We start from the raw sequence: 15,096 nt of genomic DNA, 5'->3' as shown, positions 1-15,096 counted from the left end.
TTTGGGTGTTTTTTTTTTTGGGTGGAAGTCAGGAGAAAAGGATTTTAGTGGGTAGAGGAGCCAAGTGGCTGTGCCAGGAGGGACAAACAGAGCATCCCTGAGACAGGGAGCACAAAAAAATCCTCCCCCACAAATCCTGGTTGAGAGGTAGTGATGTGGGAGTGGTTTTGGCTTCTCCTACCTTTCCTCCTGCTCCTCACCCCACTGTGAAGCTCTGCAGCCTGTATTCCTGCCATCCGCATTACCCCTTGCTTCCACAGCCACCATTTCGGAGTGTGCCTCAGAGACATCCTCTGATTTCCCACAGCCTGGCTGTTTTTAGTCTGCAGTAATTCAATGAACTCATGCAAAGGTCCTTCTCCCACTGGCTGCTGCTTGGCTGCCACTCTCAGGAGCTGTGGCACCTCTGGGTCTTGGTGAGCCCACTGCCACCAGGCAGCATTGCCAGTGGTTCCCACTGAGCCTGTCAGGAGATAAGCATCTCTTCTTGGCAGTGTGATGCCTCCTTGAAAATTGGATTTGTGTCGGACGTGCTCCTTAGACTCCCACGGTAATTGCTCTGACATGGACCTTTTTGCAAGCTGCTCTTCTCCCAACTGTGCATTAATGGTGTGTGCCCCTGAGACGAGGGGATCTGCATTTCACTGCGCACACTGGCAAAAGCATATTTGGGCTCAGGTGGTTGCAAAACTTCCCTTCCCATGGGGCTGGGAAGAGGAAGGCAACATGGTTCTTTGACCAGAGCTCTGCTTTTGTAGAAAGTGGCTTTTGGGTTGGCTGTTGGGCTGCGAAATCAGGGAGAAAGGCTCCTGAAGCCAAAGCCTGGCAACGCTGGAGTGACCTCAGCAGGACAAGCTGGAGCTGACCCATCTGAGATGGGAGCACAAAGCTCTGAGGAGTCCCACAATGTCCCTCCTGCCTCAAACACTGGCTTTGTCCTTTTCCCCCCTCTAGAAAGCCTGCCGTGAGACTGCAATTGCTGCCAAAGGCATCCTAGCAGGCTCCCACCACCAAACATCTGGTGCTGGGCTCATGGTCGGTCTGCTCCACCACTGCTCCAGGTTGGTGTTGAGCTGAGGTCTGGTCTTGCCAGCGGCAGGCACCAGTTGTATGCACTCTCCTATAGCCACGCTGGTGACACTGTCCATTTGCTGAGCCCATCTTGTGCAGGGAATGTGTTTTATTGAAACGCCTTTGGTGGGAGCAGCTGTCTTGGCAGTTCCTGTAATTCTGCTAGGTGTGATTTCAATCTGCAGGAACTATTAACTGATCTCTTTATACTGGAAAGCATCACTCTGCTGCCTCCTTAACTGCCAGGTCTCCTCCATCCCCCTCTGTGGAGCTGGTGTCACCTGGCTTGGAGCATGTCACCTCCTTGCCTCTGCTCACAATATGGACTGCATCCCAACACCACCCTGGTGCCATTCACAACCAAAATAAGCCAGTGTCTGATAGGCAAGCTCTCCGAGCAATGAGGATTGCAGCATGGCAGCACTGCAGCAAACTCTCTCCGCATCCCTTCCTCCAGCTCCGGGCTGGAATGGCAGTGGCAGGTCTCTCATGGCCAAGCTTCACGTGCTCTGGATAGATTGCACTTTTGCAAACATCTCTTGAGTGTATAATGGAGTGTTTGTGTCCTCGCGGTCTGCAGATGCCAATGTGGACGTGTCCTTGCATGGAACAGGAGGGAGATGCAGTAGGTTGTGAGGATGGAGAAACTCCCTGAGCGCGGTAGCTGCTTGTGTGTCGGTGTAGAGAAGCAGAGCTTTATTATGCATCATTCCCTTGTGCTCCCCTGGCACCACCACTTCGTGTCTAATACCTGCTGGCTTGACAGTGTGGGGAGCTGGAGGAGAGCTAATGCACTGTTTATCACTCTTGAAGCATCTGTCAGCTTTGTACAGAGGTTGTTTTATCAACAGGTGAGCAATATTCTACTCCAGACAGGACTGTTGCTTGCGTCCATCTCCCTAAGGCATGTCTGTAGCTGCCCCAGGTAATACCAGCTGGGGCTCCTGCTTTAGCTGCCAAGCACTGGATTAAAGGGCTTGTTTTCATTGAGGCTCTTGAGCACAAGCCGCTCTGCCATGCTTTCCTGGGAGCTAGATTGGTTTAGATTCCTGTTTCCCTTCTCCAGGAGCATGAGGATGGAGGTCTGGACTGCTCGCAGGTGGCCCTGGGGGCTTGGTGCTGTGGCTGTGCTCTGCCTGCCCTGCCAAGCTTTGAGAGGCATGAAGGTCCTCAAAATCCTAGAGGCATCTCCTGGGTAGGCTTCAGGCCATGGAGAGGGGGCTCCGGCTCCCAGTCCCATGCGGGTGCTGGCCAGTGTGGGTTGCAGGGGAATGGGCCATCCTCTTGCAGGACGATGTCAGGACCTTGCTCATAGTCGCATTATTACTCTTTGCCAAAAGTGGATGCTTGTTCCGGGATTTGAGCAGGAGCATGGCAGTGGGTGTTGTGCATGTTCAGCAGGTGCTGGTGAAGTAAATGCCCATCACATGGGATTGGCAACAAGTGGTGCAGGTTACTTTGGTCACCAAGACCCACAAACGCACCCTTGCTGGCTCCTTGTCCCTTGGTGTGATCCAAGCTGAAGGTTTTCCTGCTGCTTTTCCCATGCTCCAGAATCTGAGGCCCCTCTCATAGCACTCTTGTCCTTTGGAAAGCAGGGCATTAGATGGCCAGTAATAGTGATCCACTGTCTAAGCATCTATCCCTGCATGGTTTAACGGAAACATTCTGTCTCCCTCTGACCCTGCCTGGGAGACTGTACTGGGTTTGTATGGCAAGATTTTGGCAGAAGGGGGCTGCAGGGGGTGGCTTCTCTGAGAAGACAACAGAAGCTTCTTGTGTCAGACAGAGCCAATGCCAGCTGGCGCCAAGATGGACTCACTGCTGGCCAAGGTAGCCCTCTGCAAGAATATATTTTAGAAGGGGTAAAAAACTGCAGTGCAACAGCAGCTCTGAGAGAGGAGTGAGAATATGTGAGAGAGTCCTGCAGACACCAAGACCAGTGAAGAAGGAGGTGGAGGAGGTGCTCCAGGAGCCAGAGCAGAGATTTCCCTGCAGACCATGGTGAAGCAGGCTGTCCCCCTCCAGCCCATGGAGGTTAATGGTGGAGCAGATGTCTACCTGCAGCCCATGGAGGACCCCATGCCAGAGCAGGTGGATGTGCCCAAAGGAGGCTTTGACCCTGTGGAGAGCCTGTGCTGGAGCAGGCTCCTGGCAGGACCTGTGGACCTGGGGAGAGAGGAGCCCACACTGGAGCAGGTGTTCTGGCAGGACTTGTGGCCCTGTGGGGGAACCATGCTGGAGCAGTCTGTGAAGAACTGCAGCCCATGGAAAGGACCATGTTGGAGAAGTTAATGGAGGACTGTTTCCTGTGGGTGGGAGCCAACCCCATGCTGGTGCAGGGAAGGAGCGTGAGGAGGAAGGAGCGTCAGGACAATGCGTGATGAACTGACCACAACCCCCATTCCCTGACCCCTTACACTTCTCAGGGGGAAAAGGTGGAGAATTGAGGAGTGAAGTTGAGCCTGGGAAGAAGGGAGGGGTGCGAGAGGTATTTTAAGATTTGGGTTTTATTTCTTATTATCCTACTTTGATTGGACTGGCAATAAATTAACTGTTCCAGTCGAGTCTGTTTTGTGTGCAATGGTAATTGTTGAGTGATCTCTCTCCTTGATGGGTGAGGTGGCCCTTGTGCTGGCCAGCCTCTGCAGCAGTGGAGCTGTTGCATGATGGCCATGTAACACCTTTGGGGGTTGTGTACTAAAACCTGGCCATTACGGGTCAGGCCAGGCTCCCTGCACGTGAGCAGCAGGGCTCATGGCAAAGCTGGAGCATCCTAAAGGTGATGCAGCTGGAGGAGAAATTCATGGAAGAAGGACAGTGAACAATTCCAGGTGCTGGAGGCTTGGTGGTGCCCTGGAGGAGGATCAGTGCAGGATGGATCCCTGCTTCTGCTTTACTGGTTCAGGTGGGTTGTGGGGCTACACCAACCCTGGATTTGAGCTGGTTCACAGACCTGCAGGCAAACTGCCTCTCCTCAGGGAGGGAAATGCCACTGGCTGTTGTCCCATTGCCTTGCAGAGGTCCCCTGTACCCCAAAATTAGTAGAAAGCTAGCAGAGCTCTCAATGGGTGTCCTCTGCAGCTGGAGAGGCAACACTAGGATGGGGATGTTCATCCAAGCATGCTCATCCATCATAGTGGTCCCCACCGTGCTTCAAGACCTGGCCTTGCTGGAGACAGCTCAATAGCATCATGACTGGGTAGTGTTGAGCCACATGATGAACTGGCTGTGTGTTGAACTCGGAGCATCCCTGCAGTGTGGGTGCCGGCACCCTGGTTTCTCAGCAGGATTTGGAGATGTTCTTGGTTGGGTTTAGGGGCTTCATCTTTGCAAAGGGGGGAAATGCGCTTGAGGGGAATCTGGGACACTCTTAGTGCCCATGGCCCCAGTCTGCAAGCACACACCACCATCAACATTTTAACATAGAAGAGCTGTGCCCCAGCAGGGACCATCCATCAGAAGGGCGTAGTCTAGTCTAATTTAGGGCTGCGTTGGGATAGAAGACTTAATTCAGCATTGTCCTTGTCCATCCATTGTCCCCTCCAGTTGGGTGCACCCACTGAGCCTCAGCTCTGCTGCTACAGAACACCCATGTGGGGACCGTTCAAGGACCAGGAGTTCTTGCATCTCCCAGCTCCCTTCATCTCTTAATCCTGTAAAAATGTATTATCTCATGCACTGTCTTCCTAGACAGTAACCCGCCATGGTCAACCCACTGTTAATTTTTCCTGCCAGGGTACAAATCTGCAGTGATGTGAGCGCTTGGCAGCTGGGATGCTGAGTGGTTTGCTCCCAGATTTGGGTGGTATCTGTTGCTTAAGAGCATCCAAGGTGTCACCTTCTGTGGGACTGGAGTGGGATTTCTCTGCAAGAGCATCTCTAGCCTTGGAGACATGAGGGCATTGCCTCCTCGCTGCATGCCCTTGCCCTGCCAATGCCTGCTCATCATCCTGCTGTGGGAGGGGGACATGGTGGGTGAAAAAAGCTGCTTAGGATCTATCCCCAGGGTTTAAATTGTCCTGGGTTATTGTTGGAGGATTAGGAGGGGATTTGGCATGATTGGTGGCAGTGGGTTAAATATAGGCTGGTGTGTGCTGAAGGGTTGATGCTGCAACGGGGAGGGAAGGGAGGGACAGCTATGTGCTGGCTCGCTTCACCCCTTCATCTTTCATCTCCCTCCTGTGGTCATGGCAGCAGGCAAAAAAATAAAAAGCCAGTATATCCTTTCTAATATTGCATGCTGGCCCCGGGATGCGCAAGAGACTCTGGTGGCTTGTGAAATTAACTTCCAGCGGCGCACATGGTCTTTTCCGGCTTCAAAAAGGGATTAAACTGGTGCTGGCTGCGTGGTGGAGGGGGCAGAGGGAGTTGCTCCTCTGGGCCCTGTGGCTGGGAGGGGGGACTGGTTTGGGGCTGCTGGTCCCTCAGCTGTCACTTGGTCCTTCTGCAGCTCCTGGGAGCATTCCATGGTGATTCCATGGTCCTGGGGATGGTGGGTTTGGGCTGGTGTGCAGGACACAGCTAGCAGCTTCTGTGGGTTTTAAGGAAAGGGGGAGCAAGTTCCTGCCTGCCAAAAAAAGTCATGTTAGGAGGCATGGGGGATGAAGACCACCCTCTGCACACCCTCCTTGGGATGCCTGGCATCCCCCTCTCTCCCTGCGTGGGGCTGTGGGGTCCCGGCAGTTGGTTTTGCTGCTCATTTCTACCCTCTTTTGTCTCTGGCATCACGTCCCGGCCACATCCGTGTTGAGGCAGGTCCTCAGCACCTTCCTCCAAATGCAGGACCCAACCTCTCCTGCTCGCTGGGATGAGCTGGCTGTAGGTCTTGGCCATGTGCCAGCACTGTGTCTTCCCATGACCTCCCACTGGAGCACCCAACATTTTCCAGGAGGAGAAGGGGGAAGAGAAGACCTGCATTTCATTTCTCTTTCCAAAGGAGACACACGTGTTGGACCTCAGCTCTGTATATTATCCCACCCAAAGCCTGCTGCTGGCACAGCACAACGGGGGATATGGGCTGAGATTTATAAACTGTGCTTCAGGCACAGCTGCTCTGGGCTCCCTCAGCTCCATCCATCTCCTGGGGCTGCATGGCTGTATATCCCGGCGTGCTCATCAACCCTTGCAAACGCGTTTCCTATCTCCTGAGTTTTACCTTGCTCAGATAAATGTGTGCGGCGCAACGGACTCCGCTCCCAGTCAGATTAGCTCTGCAGTAATCAGAGTGGTCCATGGCGGTGAGGAAACATCCCCAAAGCTGAGTGATGCTGTGAAAGACCACAAACACACTTCCAAGAAGAGATACCAAGGGTCCATGTCCTTGGCATGGGTGTGATCCAGGCTGCTTGTCTTCTTGAACTGGCATGAAAAAGCTGAAACCACTGGGTTTTCTGAATGCCTGATGCCTTTGCTCCATGACAGGGGGAGATGCGGCCCCATGGATGGTTCTTCAGGCAGAGATACGGGGCTGATGGGTGTCCTGGGGGTTGCAGAAGCAAAGCAAAGCCAGGGAGACAAGGGTTGTTCTCCCAAGGTTGGGTTTTCTTGCCAGGGGTCGTTGCCTGTGTGGGGATGCTGGGCTCAGCTTGCCATCTAGTGGCAATAACAGCCTTTTCCAGAGGGCTGTGGGGTTCGCTGCTGCACGTGGGGCAGGGTCGTGGCCCTGCTGTGGGGGTCAGCAGATCTGCATTGGGGTCCACAGCCTTGCTGGGGGCTGTCTGCATGTCCCCTGGGGGGTTCCCACCCCTCACTCCCCAGAGATTGCCTTTCCTACCCTGCCTGAGTGCACATGGAGCCAATGGGGATTTTCAGGACCCCCCCAAATCTTGCAGTATTTTGGGGTTCACTTGTTTTAGCATCCCCATGAAGATAGGGAAGAGTGCTGAGCGGCTCAAGGAGAGGTTGGGTGGATGCCTGCCAGAGCTGTGCCAAGAGGGGGGATGAGCCAGGGCTCTCCAGCTCCCACCTTGGTGCCCCTCCATCCCAGAGCCCGGGGTCTCACCTCTCCAGAGAGCCCAAGACCCCTTGTCTGCCTTCCTCTGGCCCTAGAGCTGAGCTCTTCCTCCCGCCTATCTCGAGGGATAGATTCCCCTTTGCCCTGATGCCCAGGGAAGGTCACTCATGCCTGGCCCTGTCTGACCCTCTTCCCTCACCTTACAGGTATGCTGGTGGTCAATGTCACATGGAGGAACAAGACATATGTGGGGACGCTGCTTGACTGCACACAGCACGACTGGGCACCTCCCCGGTAAGCAGCTGGTGGGGTCTGGCAGCGCTTTCTCAGCCCCCTCCTCTCAGGGACAGAAGGCAAACCCAGCCCCATACAGCCCCTGTCGTACCCAGTACTCTCTGTCCTGGGCCCATTGGGCTGCCATGGGAGTTATTATGTCCTCCTTGCCCAACCCAGCTGCTCCCGTGGCTCTTTACCTCTGCGGTCAGAGGCTACTGTGTCCTGGAGACTGGAGATGGTCGAGCGTTTGCCGATGGATCTCTCTTGCTGATTCCTCTTTAGCAGAGCAGCGGTGGGGATTAGCCTGTGGGATTGACAGTGAGGGGAGGAAGGGAGTCCCTGCTGCGCAGTGGCAACGGTGTAGCCTGGCACAGCCATCTCTCCATTAAAACCTCCATTGTCCTCCTTCCCCACAGGTTTTGTGACTCTCCCACTAGTGACTTGGAGATGCGCAATGGCCGGGGCAGGGGCAAACGCATGCGCCCCAACAGCAACACACCCGTCAACGAGACCACTGCTGTCTCAGACAACAAAGGGACCAGCAACAGCAGCAAGACCCGGGCAGGAGCCAACAGCAAAGGGCGCCGGGGAAGCCAGAACTCCTCGGACCACCGCACGCCGCCCGGCAGCACAGCGGAGGATGTGAAGGCCAGTCCGTCCTCTGTCACAAAGCGGAAAAGCAAACCCCTCTCTGACATGGAGCTGAACTCCAGCTCGGAGGACTCTAAGGGCAGCAAACGCATCCGCACGAACTCGATGGGCTCGGCAGCTGTGCCACCTGCCACGGTCAAGGCGGAGCCAGCTGTCCTTGACCGAAACTGCCCTTCTCCCATCCTCATCGACTGCCCCCACCCAAACTGTAACAAGAAGTACAAGCACATCAATGGGCTGAAGTACCACCAGGCCCATGCACACACAGATGATGACAGCAAGCTGGAGGCGGACGTGGACAGCGAGTACGGCGAGGAGCCGTCCCTGCACACGGACATTGGGAGCTGCAATGGTGCCACCGTCTCTCAGAAGGGCTCGCTGTCGCCAGCTCGCTCAGCCACCCCCAAGGTGCGCTTGATGGAGCCCCACAGTCCCTCCCCATCCAGCAAGTTCAGTGCCAAGGTCCCCTGCAAGAAGAAGCTGGGTGGGGAAGGAGACACTGACCCGGGCGCCCTGTCCAATGACGGCTCTGAGGATGGTCCCTTGGTGGCCGATGAGACAAGTAACGATGGCTTTGACTCTCTGGAGAAGCGATGTGTTGATAAGGACAAGTCAAAGAAGGCATCTGGTGCTAAGCCGGAGAAGATCCCTTCCAAAAGCTTGAAGTCTGCCAGACCCATTGCACCAGCCATTCCCCCCCAGCCAATTTACGCCTTCCAGACAGCCACCCTCACCACAGCCAGCCCTGGTTCCTCCACAGGTCTTGCCACCACCGTGGTACAGACCATGCCCAACAGCCCTCAGCTCAAACCCATTCAGCCCAAGCCTACGGTGATGGGAGAGCCCTTCACGGTGAACCCTGCCCTCACCCCTTCCAAGGAGAAGAAGAAGAAGGACAAGAAGAAGAAGGAGCCCAAGGAGGTAGAAAACCCTCTGACTCCTGGCAAAGCCTGCAGAGCAGAGGAAGGCAAGAGCCCTTTCCGGGGAGAATCCAGTGACCTGGGGACAAAAGGCGAGGGGCTGCTGAATGGTTCATCTGACCCCCACCAGAGTCGGCTTGCCAGTATCAAGGCCGAAGCTGATAAAATCTATAGCTTCACCGACAATGCCCCAAGCCCCTCCATCGGTGGTGCCAGCAGGCTGGAGAACACCAACCCAGCCCAACCCATGACCCCACTGCACGTTGTCACCCAGAATGGGACAGAGGTGAGCTCAGTGAAGACTAACAGCCCAGCCTACTCGGACATCTCCGATGCTGGGGAGGATGGGGAGGGTAAGCTGGAGAGCATGAAGGCAAAGGATCCAGAGCAGCTGGTCAAGGAAGGCGCCAAAAAAGCTCTTTTCCCCCCACAACCACAGAGCAAAGAGTCTCCCTATTATCAAGGCTTTGAAACCTACTATTCTCCTGGCTACCCCCAGGCAAGCCCAGGGCCCCTGAACCCTGGCAGTCAGGCCACAGCTGAGACACAGGCCTTGAAGCTGAAGAAGGACGAGGAGCAGGAGAACCCAGAGGTGAAGGTGAAGAGTGAAGGCTGTGAAGAAAAGAAGGCTGAGCTTGGCAGCTCCAGCCAGCAGCCCTCAGTCATCCAGCAGCGTCCCAACATGTACATGCAGTCCCTCTACTACAACCAGTATGCTTACGTGCCCCCCTATGGCTATAACGAGCAGGGCTACCATGCTCACCTGCTCAGCACCAACCCTGCCTATCGCCAGCAGTATGAGGAGCAGCAGAAACAGCGGCAGAGCTTGGAGCAGCAGCAGCAGCGGGGGCTGGAGAAGAAAGCAGAGCTGGGCTTAAAGGAGAGGGAGGCAGCGCTTAAAGAGGAGTGGAAGCAAAAGCCACCCATGCCCCCGACGCTCACCAAGGCCCCAAGCCTCACGGACCTCGTCAAATCGGGGCTGAGCAAGGCCAAGGAGCAGGGAGGTCCTGACATGGCTAAATCCGTAATCATCCCCAAGCTGGAGGACTCATCCAAGCTGGCTGGCAGCCAGGTTGCTGAGGGGCTCAAGGTAAAACTGAGTGAGGCCAGCCACCTTGGGAAGGAGACGACTGAGACGAAGGCTGGCTCCGACTGTGGCCGGCAAGCGGAGGTGGACCCTGTGCTCTGGTACAGACAGGTAATGCTTATCCACTGCTTGCTCGGCTCTGCCCACCAGCCCAGTAGTGGGCTTTCTGCTGGAGGAAGCCCCTCACTGTGGCTTTGCTGCAGAGGTTTGCTGGGGCCATCACCTCAGAGAACATGCATTGTCCTCTGCTTGTGATGGGAGTCCATGAGGTTCCCTTGGAGCCAGCAAAAGGGTGGAGCTGGGAGGCCACAGATGGGCCAAGGAGAGCCCAGGGAGAGGGAGTTGGGTTAGCTGGACTCCTCCAAATCCAGCCTGGTTTTGGGACAGGCAGGGCTGGGGGGAGGCAGCTGCTCTGATGGTTGGCTGGTTCTTGCAGGAAGCCGAGCCCCGGATGTGGACCTACGTGTACCCGGCAAAGTACTCGGACATCAAGACAGAGGACGAGCGGTGGAAAGAGGAGAGGGACCGAAAGTTGAAGGAAGAAAGAAATCGAAGCAAAGAAGCCACATCTAAGGAGGATGGGAAGGAGAGTACCAGCTCCGAGTGCAAACTGACCCCCACTGAGGAGGCTCGCATGGTGGGGAAGGACCCCAGACCCAGTGTCCATGTCCCTGTGTCTTCACCCCTCACGCAGCATCAGTCCTACATCCCGTATATGCACGGCTACTCCTACAGCCAGTCGTACGACCCCAATCACCCCAGCTACCGGGCCATGCCCACCGTCATGATGCAGAATTACCCAGGTAGGGAGTTGGGGTCTTCTTGGGGATGTCCCTTCCGAGGCTGCCCCTGCTCCCGGAGCAGGGAGTAGCTATGGGACATCATCTCGTTCCTGGAGGTGCACGTGCAGAGCTGTGTTGCCCGAAGACTCCTTATGCCCTGACTGCTTTTTTCTCCCCTCCAGGATCATACCTACCCTCCAGCTATTCCTTCTCCCCATATGGGAGCAAGGCATCCAGCAGCGATGACAGTGACAAGTCCCGAGCCAGTCCCAGCGTTAGTTTTAAATCCAGCTCAGAGTCCAAGGCCCTGGACATCCTGCAGCAGCACGCCAGCCACTACAAGAGCAAATCACCCACGGTGAGGGTCAGGAAGGTGCTGGCTTTGTCCAGCTCCGTGCATGAACTTCGGGATGATCCCTGGATCTTATAACCAGCCTGGAGCAACTCAGCCTCCCATGGGTTTTTGCCATTCCTGCTGCTGTAAGAGATCTGGGGCTGAGGAGTAATCCCACAGCATAGCCTGGTTGGGATGGACAAGCCAAACCTGTGGGCAAGGCTGGCCCAGATGAGCACCAGGGCTTGTCCAGGCCCTGCAGAGTCTGGGCAACACTTTTCCTCAGGCCTGGAGCTGGTGGGTGAGATGCAGGAGCTCTCTCCATCCCACGGCACTGTAGGGCTATGAGCTCCTCCTGGGCTAAGCTGGGATGATACAGTGGCAGCAAACTCTAGTTTTGGACAGGAAGGAGCTGCTTGAAATGGGACCTGTGTCTGCCCTGCTGCTTTTGGGCTGCTCACCGGCTATCCTGTCATCCCCCAACAATGTCATGGGGAGCCTTTGGGCGAAGGCAGGGAGAATCTCATCCCAATGGGGCAGCCCTGAGTGCCCAGCATGGGTCTGATGCTGCCCTGTGCCCCAGGGTGGCGGGTAGCATCCCTCAGCATGCGCCTGCTTTCCTCTCTCCAGATAAGCGAGAAGACATCTCAGGAGCGGGACCGCAGTGGCTGCGGGGTGGTGGGAGGCAGCGGGAGCTGTAGCACTGTTGGAGGAGCTGGCGGAGGAGAGAGGAGCGCCGACCGGCCCCGCACCTCACCATCTCAGCGCCTGCTCTCAACGCATCACCACCACCACCACCTTGGGTACTCGCTGCTGCCAGCGCAGTACAACCTGCCCTATGCAACAGGTGAGAGCCAAACCTCCTCCCAGCACCCAGCCAGGGCCACAGCCATGGCTCGGGGGAGCTGGGAAGGAGCCATAGCGACTTTTGGGCAGCATGAGCCCTCACGCTGAGCTTTGCTTTGACCAAATATGGCACTTTCCCGCTCCTGCGGCAGCTGGCTGCCCATCCTGGGCTGCTGGCTCCTGACACCACTTCTTCTCTGCAGGTCTCTCCTCCACAGCCATCGTTGCCAGCCAGCAAGGCTCCGCTCCCTCCCTATACCCACCTCCCCGGAGGTGAGAACGGTAAGGCTCTCTTCCTGTGGCACCAGCATGGTCACCCTGCTTCACCTGCAGGCAACCAGGCTGGGGTGGAGGTGGCTGGGACAGGTGTGCTGGAGGGGGTGCCCTTGAGGGCAGAGGGTTTGGGGTTTGCCTATCGCCCCAGGGCTCATGGGGCTGCCAGCGACAGGAGCTGACTTGACCTTGGGTCGTGGCAGGACATAACATGCCGGGATGCCTGGGCTGTACAAGACATGTGACTGGCTCACATGGGGAACCGCTGGAGACTCCTTTAGACATCAGTTGAATGGTGTTAATTGTTCTGCTTGACGTTCCTGCCGTGATCCGAGGCAGACTCTGTCTTCTCCCCCCCTGTTGGACACACACTGACTCCCCCCTCTACACTCTCCCCTTTGGTGAGTGGGTGAGCTGGTACCTGCGGAAATATTTATTCTACTGGGCACCGGCACTTGGGATGGAGGTGACTCGCCTGCCTGGTGCATATGAAGAGGAAACGGAAGCACTGAGGTTTCTAGATGGATTTGGGACCCCACTGTGTCTCTGCGAACTGCTGCTTCATGATGGGGCTGAGCGCCATGCGACTGGGGGCAGGCAGGGCCACTGTCTTCTGCCTGATCCTTAGTGGGGCTTGAAGTGCAAGGCTGAGCCCGTCGTGGAGTTGCAGTCTCAGGAAAGGAAGGGCTGGCTCATGTGGGTGTTAGGGAGGCTGGTGGGGATGGTGGGCGGGGGGGGTGTCAGCCTGACCGGAGGCGGCTGTGGGGCATGGGGACATGCTGCATGTGGGGCGCACCCTATCCCAGCCCCAAGGCTGCTCCCATGCCCCACAGCAACCGCTGCACTATGCCTGTGTGGGCAGGAGCCACCAGTGCATGGTCTATGGCTGAAGTGGTGGGTTGGGGAGCCTGGGCTGCTCTTGGCCCCAGTGTAGCAGCCTCTGTCCCTGCCCCGCACCCCAGGCAGCTGGGGCTTAGCTGGACTGGAGGCAGCCAGGCACAGAGCTGGGGGCTGTGCCCATTGACCAGCCGGCTGCCAGCGTTCCTCCCCAGTGCCTTGCACAGTCCAGACCTGCCTGAAGCTTACGCTCATGGCATTCAAGTTGGTTTCTGAGCTGTGACTCTGCAAACCCCCTGGCCTCTCATCTGACCCCACCCCCACTCTGGCAAGTGCTCCCCAAACCCTGGGTCACCACATCCCTACTTGGGAAGGGGTGGGGTGAGGGCTGCGGCTCCTCTTTGCATCCACCTTCTGCTTTTAAATCGGCTTCCTCAGGCCATGAGCTGAGCCCAGGGAGGAACAAGCACGCTTAGGTTCTGCCAGAGGCACTTGAGGCTGTGCTAGTTCCCCCTCCAGCCCCATGCCAGGGCTCAAGGCACCAGGCCTTGGAGGAAGCTGGTCCCCACTCCCGGCTGCTCCCCAGCACCCAAGGACAGGGGCTTTCTGGTCCTCTGCTCCCCCAGCCCCAAGTGGCTCTCCCCAGGCCGATGCTCTACCTCGGCCCTGCAGCAGCCAGGCCACCCCAGCTCTCCCCGCTGCTCCCCACTGCCTGGCCAGGGGAGCACAGGGGTCCGTCGGTCTCGGGCGTGTGTGTCCGTGTCGCACCCAGCCCCAAGGGGCCGCTGTACCGGGATGCTCTGCCCGCCGGGCTCTGTACATACTGTAAAAAGGAATTGTTTGAAAGCTGTTGTTTTGGGTTTTGTTTTCTTCCCCGTTTCCCTCCATCCCACTTTACCCAGCTGGGAAGGAGGCGTTCGCTGGTCTTGCACCTGGTCCAGATGCCAGCAGCATGGCAGCCCCAGCCCGCTGTCATTGGGACTCATTTTTCTTCCACTCTTCGTTGTCTTCGCAAGGAGACAGGGCCATATGGCCAGGCACACTCCTCAGGGCTGGGGCAGGCAATGCTGAGCAGCAACTCAACCCACCCCATGCCCGTGAAGGAGCCTCATGCAGCCGCTGGGCTGGGGACCAGAGGGGTCAGGGTGTTGGGGGGAGCCCCAAATCCCACCCACAGAGGAGTATCCCACCAGCTCTTCCTACCCCCAGCCTCAGCTGGTCAGGCAGAGGCTGGCTCCTGGCACGGCCAGGGCCCACCAGCAGCTCCAGGGGTGTGGAGGAGGGTATCCGGTCCAGGGCAAGGGGGTGATGGGGGTGTGCCACAGGCTTTACTGGCAGTCAAAGAGGGTTGGGGGCGGGGGTGGGGAACTGCTCACATCTTCCCAGTTAGGTCCCAGTTGAGTCTCCCTTTAGGTGTTAAATGAAACAACAGTTTATGCAGAATAGGTTTGAGGTTTGATGTTTTATGTTTTTTCAGCTTTTTTCCCCCGGTCAGTTCCTGCCCATGGGGCTGGCCCCCCAGCCCTCCACAGCAGTGCTGCTCCCTGACCCATGGGGCCCCTGCCCCCCGGGTCACCCTCCCCAGCCCTGGCCCCTGCCCACTGGGCACTGCGGGCAGCCAGCCAGGGCATCAAACCATTGGTGTTTATAGCTCATTTATATTGGCATTGCTGTGTTGGGTTTCATTTCAGTCTTCCTGATTCTGCCCTTCTGTAAAGTGTACATTATTACCAAGTTCCTTGTTTTTTTATATATATATATATAAATATATATATATACAAACTGTACTCTTCTTGCCTTTGTACATTTGGGCAAGGGGAGAGAATAAATCTTTTTAAGAGACAATCACAAACCTGTGAGGGTGGCTTTTTCTTCCTGCTCCCCCAGATTCTGGTCCTTTGTCCCAAAAAGCTGTGGCCAGTGATTTTTTTTGTGAGGAAGGGGGGGGGCGTACCCATCTCTGAGGCATCTGACATGGCTTGAGCAGACGTGTTGCTCCTGGTGCCAAGCTCACCAGTCCATGGCCACTGAGGCTGTGGTGGGGTGGCCCAGGGGTGTGTGTG

The 15,096-nt window shown here is 56.6% G+C and overlaps 1 protein-coding gene across 1 annotated transcript in view; it reads left to right on the top strand.

Moving 5' to 3' along the window:
- Positions 1-13,879, top strand: part of ZNF609 (zinc finger protein 609) — a 72,457-nt gene extending 58,578 nt beyond the window's left edge. The window contains exons 4-10 of the mRNA XM_075099736.1: positions 7,234-7,321; positions 7,720-10,072; positions 10,398-10,764; positions 10,926-11,101; positions 11,708-11,924; positions 12,127-12,205; positions 12,400-13,879. Coding sequence (XP_074955837.1) covers positions 7,234-7,321; positions 7,720-10,072; positions 10,398-10,764; positions 10,926-11,101; positions 11,708-11,924; positions 12,127-12,200 — 3,275 coding nt within the window. The 3' untranslated portion in view covers positions 12,201-12,205; positions 12,400-13,879. The remainder of the gene's footprint in view (positions 1-7,233; positions 7,322-7,719; positions 10,073-10,397; positions 10,765-10,925; positions 11,102-11,707; positions 11,925-12,126; positions 12,206-12,399) is intronic.
- The last annotated feature ends 1,217 nt before the right edge of the window (positions 13,880-15,096 follow it).

The sequence above is a fragment of the Phalacrocorax aristotelis genome, chromosome 7, assembly GCF_949628215.1.
Source record: "Phalacrocorax aristotelis chromosome 7, bGulAri2.1, whole genome shotgun sequence".
In the NCBI taxonomy this organism is placed as follows: Eukaryota; Metazoa; Chordata; class Aves; order Suliformes; family Phalacrocoracidae; genus Phalacrocorax; species Phalacrocorax aristotelis.
This window is presented reverse-complemented; position numbering and strand designations above follow the sequence as displayed.